The 7,443-nt window shown below is 42.8% G+C and overlaps 1 protein-coding gene across 1 annotated transcript; it reads right to left on the bottom strand.

Moving 5' to 3' along the window:
- Positions 1-5,783: 5,783 nt before the first annotated feature.
- LOC101565359 (olfactory receptor 4D10-like) lies at positions 5,784-6,719 on the bottom strand. The gene has a single exon (XM_012512864.1). It carries the CDS (start codon positions 6,717-6,719, stop codon positions 5,784-5,786), a length of 936 nt encoding a protein of 311 aa, XP_012368318.1.
- Positions 6,720-7,443: the final 724 nt, after the last annotated feature.

Genomic DNA, 7,443 nt, shown 5'->3' with positions numbered 1-7,443 from the left:
AAAATGATACAGGGAGAAAAACTGGTCTTGGGTGGGTGACTTCCAAACCATACAGGGAACCTCCAAATGACATAGACATAGAGAAAGACAATCTCCCGACCTGACCTGCAGGAGTTCGTGTTCTCTAAAACCGATGAATGAATTTTAGGAACAAACGAAGGTTATGAGCAGAATATATTTATTGAGAGAAAGAAAGCTCCTGTCCAAGAGAGGGACAAGAGGGGGACCCGAGCAGGTAGTTCCCCAGGATATAGCTTATTGATAAATATGTTTCCTTTGCATTTCTTTCTTTCTCTTTTATTTTTTAGTACTGGGAATTGTACTTAGGACCTTGTGCTTGCCAGGTAGGCACTTGTGCCATTGAGCTATATCACCAGCCTCCACATTTCTTTCTTCCTTTTAATTTTTATTTTGTTTTATAAAGAGAATAAAAAATGTTAAAGAACAATAGAAGTGATTCAGAATTTCACTAAACAAAGTAATAGGAATTCGACAATGTTTGTTGTATTGCAATAAGGTTATCTTCAAATTAGCCACTTAGATTACTAGGCATAACCATGCAGAATCATTAAAAAAGTGATAAAAAATTAGAAAGGAGAAGAAAAAAATAAGTTCATGTATTTATTCATTTTTTTATAGCCGAGTAACTCTCCATTGTATAAAAATGCCGTGTCTTTTATATCCATTCCTCAGTTGATGGGCATTTGGGTTGTTTCCAAGATTTAGCTTTGACAAATTGTGCTGCTATGAACAGGGTACTCATAAGTCACTGTGGTATGATGCTTTCAGTTCTGGAAAAACATCTAGGAGGGGAACAGCTGGGCTCAATGAGACTTCTAATCCTAGTTTTTCGAGCAATCTCCATGCTGATTTTCATAGTGGTTTCATACCAGGCTACACTTCCAGCATTTGTGGCTGGCTGACTTCCTGGTGATAGCTATTCTTTCTGGGGTGAGGTGGAATCTCAGTGTTGTTTTAATTTGCGTCTCTTGAATGACCAAAGATGTTGGACATTCTTCATGCATTCATTTGGCCTTTATATTTCTTCATTTGTGAAGTGTATATTCATTTCAGATGCCCTGTTTTGGATTGGGTTTTTCAATTTGGGGCCTGATTTTAAAAAATTCTTTATATGTTCTAAATAGAATTTCATTGTCTGTGGGACAGTCAGCTGTAATTTTTTTCCCAATTTGTGTGTTTTTTTTTTTTAAACAAAAATATGTATTTAGTGCAGGATCTTGCTATGCAGCTCAGACTTGTAGTGATCCTCCTCTCTGTCTCTGCCTCCTCAGTGCTGGGATTACAGGAGTGTGCCACCATGCCCAGCTTCAGTGGCTGGCTTGGTGCAGGGCCAGCACAGCATGTGGTACTGTGGATCAAACCTGCATCCTTGCACTTGCCAGAAGGTGCTTAGATCACTGAGCTATCTCCTGAGCCCCAATCTGTGGGTCTCATTTGTACTCTGTTGGTGATTTCTTTTGACATGCAGAAACTTTCTGAAAAGATGAGATCCCAGTTGTCGATTCTTGGAAGTATTTCCCATGACATTTCAGTGTTGATTTGGATCTACTACTTTCTCCTGCATAAGATTTAGTGTTTCTATTTTAATATTTAAAGCTTTAATTCCTTTTTACTGTAGGTTTGCACATGGTGATAGGATGGGCTTAATAATAGCCTTTGGCATGTCGAGAGCCTGTTTTCTAGCACTGTTTATTAATGAGTCTGTGTTTTCTCCTTTTTTTTATGGAACAGGGGATTGAACTCAGACCCTTGCACTTGCCAGGAAACATTTAAGCTACTAAGCTGTCTCGCCCATCCCCGTCTTTCTTCGATCAAACACGTCTGGCTCCTTTGCCAAAGATAAGTTGTCTCAGTGTATTTGCAGTTGTGTCCACATCTTCCAGTCTGTTCCACTGACCCTCAGGTTTGCTTTTTGCCAGTACCGTGCTGATTTTGTAATACTAGCTTTGTGGTATAATTTCAAGTCAGGGATTGTGATGCCACCTGCTTTTACTTTGCTGCTCAGGATTGCTTTTGGTATTCTAGGTCTTTTCTAGTTGTAGATAAATTTTAGGAATTTTTCTCTAGATTTGTGAGTCATGCTAATGGTATTTTATTTGGGATTGCATTGAATCTATATAACAATTTGGGGAGGATAACCATTTTCATGTTGGTTCTTCCTCTGCAGGAGCAAGGAATATCGTTCCATTTTCTGTAATCCTATTTGATGTCTTTTCTCAGAGTACTATAATTTTCATTGTATAAATCTTTTACTCCCCATGAGATTGATTCCTAAGTAGTTCATCTTTTTGGATGTCACTGTGAAAGGTGGTGTTTCCTAAGTTCTCTCTCAGTGTATTAGTTGTTTGTGTATAGAAATGCTATTGATTTTTCAGTGTTGATTTGGATCCTGCTATGCTACTGAATTTGGTCATTAAATCTGCAATTCTCTTGGTGGAATTTTTGGGGTCTTCTATGTAGAGTATCACATCATCTGCAAAGAACTATAATTTCACTTATTCCATTCTAATCATTATCCCTTTTCTATCTCTTTCTTGTCTAATTGCTCTGACTAATATTTTCAGAACTATACTGCATAGAAGTGGTGACAGTGGCATCCTTGCCTTGCTCCTGATTTTAAAATGAAGTCTTTTTGGGCAGGGGAGATAGCTTGGCATCATGAGCACCTGACTGGCAAGCATTAGGTCCCACGTTCCATCCCTGGGACTGCGTGCTGTGCCAGCTCTGGAACTGCAGGTGAGCTGTGCGGGCCACCAAAACGAGACATGATTGTGCATGCCTGTAATCCCACTGCTCGGGAGGCTGAGACAGGAGGATCACTATGAGTCTGAGCTATGTAGTGAGACACTGTATCCAAAAATAAATAAATAAATAAATAATTAAAATACAATAATGTGAAACCTTTCAGTTTTAGTTCCTTTAGTATGATGTTAGCTATTGGTGTGCCATAGATGGCTTTTATCAGGTTGAGGCAAAGCCAATCTATTCTGATTGTCTGTAGGGTTTTATCATGAATGAGTGTTGGGGACTTTGTCTAAAGCCTTTTCTGCATCTACTGAGATGATCATGTGATTTCTGTCTTTGGCTCTGTTGATGTGGTGTATTTACATTTATGGATTTGCATAGAGTGAATCATCTTTGCATTACTGGGATAAATCCCTCTTGGCTTGATGTATAATCTTCTTGATGATTTGCTGCATTCTGTTTGGTAGTATCTTCTTGAGGATTTTTGCATGTATGTTCATTAGGGAGATTGGCCTCTAGTTCTCTTTTTTGGTTGGGTCTGTCTCTGGTTTGGTATTAGAGTAATATTTGTCTCCAAAAATGAATTTGGGAGAATTTCTTCCCTTTTAATTTCATTGAAGATTTTGAGAAGTGTTGACATTAAATCTTCTCTAATTTTTTTTGTAGAAGTTAGTAGTGATTCCATCAGGACCTGGGCTTTTTTGTTAGTAGGTTTTTGATTACATTTTTTTTTCTTTTTTCTTTTGTATTTAGTACAGGGTCTACAGGGTCTCACTATGCAGATTGGACTCGTAGTGATCTGCCTGTTTTCAGCTTCCCAAGTGCTGGGATTACAGGCATGTGCCACCCTGCCCAGTCTCAATCAGCTCAGCATGTCCTGGGGGTGGGGCTGGCATGGCAGGCCCAGGATCAAACCTCGACCCCTGTGCCTGTCTAAGCAGCACTTTAATCTGCTGAGATATCTGGCCAGCCCTCAATTTATTTATTTATTTATTATTACTATTTTTTTTTTTTTTTTTTTTTTTTTTTTTTTTTTTTTTTTTTTTTTTTTTTTTTTTTTTTTGGTGGCTCCAGTTTGCCTCCAGCGCTGGTCTGGATTACCTTGAGTATGTGGGAATTGAACCACCACTCCCAGAGCCTGACTGCTTTGTTTAAGCAGGCACTTAAACAACTGACTTAGTGGGTGGGCCTCCTTATTTTTTAATATTATAAAAATCATTATTTTTTTGATTTGGTGCAGGGTCTTGCTAAGCAGCTCCGACTCATCATGACTCCTGTCTCAGCCTCCCTGGTGATGGGATTACAGGCGTGTGCCACCACACTTGGTTTCAGTGGCCAGCTTGGTGTGGGGCCAGGACAGCATGTGGTCCTGGGGATTGAACCCAGGTCCTTGTGCTTGCCAGGCAGGTACTTAGGCCACCAAGCTCTCTAGCCTATACGTTTTCATGTGCTGATATTGGGTTTTTCAGAATTTATACATCTTTTGATTCAGCTTTGGTAACTCATATATATCTTGGAATCTGTTATTTCTTCTGTGTGTTCCAACTTGTGAGAGTAAAGATTTTGGAGGCAGTTGTTGGTGATCTTCTGAATGTGTATAGGGTCTGTTACGATTTTACCCAAGCATACCTGATTTGTGGACTGATATACGGGACAGAAATATTTTTTGTCATCTCAACTATTTGAAGATACTAGATTCTACTTGCAGAAATGAGGTAGATTCTCCCAGTGAAAATAGTTATAATAATTTAACTAAACAAATAAGGAATATGTCATATTGAATAATACCTGTCACTTTATCTCAACATTTTTCAATATATCATATTGTCTGAAGCAGCTACACAGCTTTATCGTATATAAGGGTTTACTTCTTCAAAAGATAAACAGAAATTTTCTTTTCTTCCCATCTTTCCTAAACTTTGCCACTTTCCCTTCCTTCCTTCCTTCCTTCCTTCCTTCCTTCCTTCCTTCCTTCCTTCCTTCCTTCCTTCTTTCCTTCCCTCCTTCCCTCCTCTCCTTCCCTCCCTCCCTCTCTCCTTCCTTCCTTCCTTCCTTCCTTCCTTCCTTCCTTCCTTCCTTCCTTCTGTTTCACTTCCTTTCTCTGTTCTTTCCTCTCACAGTGTCACCCAGACTGGCTCCAAGGCTCACTCACGTGCCCAATTGAATTCGAGCGTGTGCTACAGCACCATCTTTCCTTAAGCACATCCTCCAACGGATAGCTTGAACAGCAGAGGTGAGAGGCAACATTTGTACAACATTCTTACTACTTCAAAATATAATTAATTTCAGCAAGGTCTTAGTAGTGTCCTACATTCCAGGCATGCTGGGGCTGGGGATATAATACACATTTTTCTCAGTAGGGGAGACAGGAGAAAGAGAAGAGGAAATCTGCAAGAGGTTCCCACAGGCTAAGCCACAGCCAAGCACAGGGTGCTGAAGAAGCGCACGGCAGTGGTGAGCAGGCGCGGGGCTTGGAGGAGGGCAGCCGGGGCTTTGCTGGTGTTGTAGGTCATCACAGGGGAGGTCATGTTCTAGCTCAAGCCGTGTTAACGCTAAGGCATCTGATGCTCAGGGATGTGGGGTTTAGACTGAAAAATCTTCTGTTGAGAACAGTATAAATTATTGTTTCAAATAATCAGAGGAACCTAATTTGGATATGATCACTTTATGAAAGCTACTGTAGACTCCCCAGTCCTATGGTGCCTGGCGCTTCTAATACACACCTCGGTTCACTTCCTGGGATGAGCGCAGGCTTGGGGAGGCGGCATTCAAGTGCCTTTTGGTTTAGTTTCCTTTATTTCTTCCAAGGATGTGTTGGAAAAGGAACGCATGCCTCTCCTGCTAACAGATTTATTCTTTATGTTTTTGAATGAAAGGCACTGTAGCTTATGACACACTGATCAGAATCTCTAAAAGTCATTTATTTCTTAGAAGAAAGGGAAAAATTAAGTAGAAGTCACTGCTGAAGAGAGTTTATTCGCTGTGCCAAGACTTCCAGCAGTGGCCATCAGAGGGAGCTACTGGCCTGTTGCGTCAGAAGGTCCAAGCCTTCTCCTGAGTCTCTGCATGGCCGACTTCATCTCCTGGTTCCGCAGGGTGTAGATCAGGGGGTTGAGCAGCGGGGAGATGACCGTGAAGGTGACGTGGATGGGCTTGTCTGCGGGCAGGGCGGTGAAGGGCCGGGCATAGACGTAGATGCAGGGCACGAAGTGCAGGGTGATCACCGTGACGTGGGCGGTACAGGTGGAGATGGCTTTCCTCCTGCCCTCGCCTGCCTGAGCTCTTATTAAGGACAATATGACCAAATAGGACACCAGGAGCAAGAAAAACCACAGCGTGGTGAGCAGCCCATTGTTGGAAATCATCAGCAATTCAAGAACAAAAATGTCTGTAGAGGCGAGATTGAGGACCTGTTGGACGTCGCAGTAGAAAGTGTCCAGGACGTTGGGCCCGCAGAAGGGCAGCGGCAGCAGGAGGGCCACCTGCACGATGGAGTGGAGGAAGCCGCCCAGCCAGGAGGCCGCGATGAGCCCAGCGCAAGCGCCTCTACTCATGATGGTCACGTAGTGCAGGGGCCTGGAGATGGCCACGTAGCGGTCCAGGGCCATGGCGGAGAGGGAAGAGACGTCCACGCCTCCGATGAGGTGGAAGAAGAACATCTGGGAGACGCAGCCGTCGAAGGAGATGGTCTTCCTCTCGGAGAGAAGGTCTACCAGCACCTTGGGCGCGGTGATGGAGGAGAAGCAGATGTCGGCGATAGACAAGTTCCGGAGCAGAAAGTACATGGGCGTGTGGAGGCGGGACTCGCAGGTCACCGTGACCATGATGAGGAGGTTTCCCAGCAGCGTTGCCACGTACACCAGGAGCAGCAGGAGGAAGAGGAGCCAGCTCCCTGCTTGATTGTTGGTTAGGCCGAGGAAAACAAACTCTCTTATCCTGGTGCAGTTTTTCATATCTATGGATGCATCCTGCTGCTTGTTTCCAAGCTGTGTGACAGGAAAGCGCTGCTGCTTGTCAGTGCTTGCTCCCCTCTGCCTCTGAGTGGAGCCGAGACGGTCCAAGAAGGACCTTCAGTGATTGTAGCTTGTTGATCATCCACAGTTGTAAGAGGGTAATCAGTTTGGTGATCAAATGAAATTATCTCATGCAAAATGATTCAGCAAGCGTTTTCTAATAAAATTATGATGAGAAAGAATATAGTTACAGGCTGGGCAAATAGCTCAGTGGAATAAAGCACCTGCAGGCAGGTACAGGGGCCGGGGGTTCAATCCTAATGTCTGCCCATGTGGTGCACTGAGATGGGAATTGAGACTGACCGTGGTGGCATGCACCTGTAATCCCAGCTCTTGGGAGACTGTAAACAGGCGGATCACTTCAAGTCCAATCTAGTAGTGAGACCCTGAACACCCTGTTAACCCTTCCCTAAAAAAACAAGAAAAAAAAAAAAAAAGCTAAAGAGCCTATTTAAGTAGATCTTACTACTTCAAAATATAATTAAATAATATACATATATAATAAGGCTTAACACTTCCTGGGAGTGACTTTATTTTGTTGTTTTTTCTTTTTTGGTGGAACCGGGGATTGAACTCAGGTTCTTGTGCTTGTCAGGGAAGCGCTTATTCTACTGAGCCATCTCCCCGGCCCCGAGTGGCTTTATTTTGAAGAAGTGGCCTTTAT

The sequence above is a fragment of the Octodon degus genome, unplaced genomic scaffold (genome assembly GCF_000260255.1).
Source record: "Octodon degus isolate 3935 unplaced genomic scaffold, OctDeg1.0 scaffold00283, whole genome shotgun sequence".
In the NCBI taxonomy this organism is placed as follows: domain Eukaryota; kingdom Metazoa; phylum Chordata; class Mammalia; order Rodentia; family Octodontidae; genus Octodon; species Octodon degus.
Note: the sequence above shows the minus strand (reverse complement) of the source record. Positions and strands in the feature narration are given on the sequence as shown.

Coding starts and splice junctions, on each gene's coding strand:
- LOC101565359 (XM_012512864.1), bottom strand. CDS start 6,719: ATGAAAAACTGCACCAGGATAAGAGAGTTTGTTTTCCTCGGCCTAACC.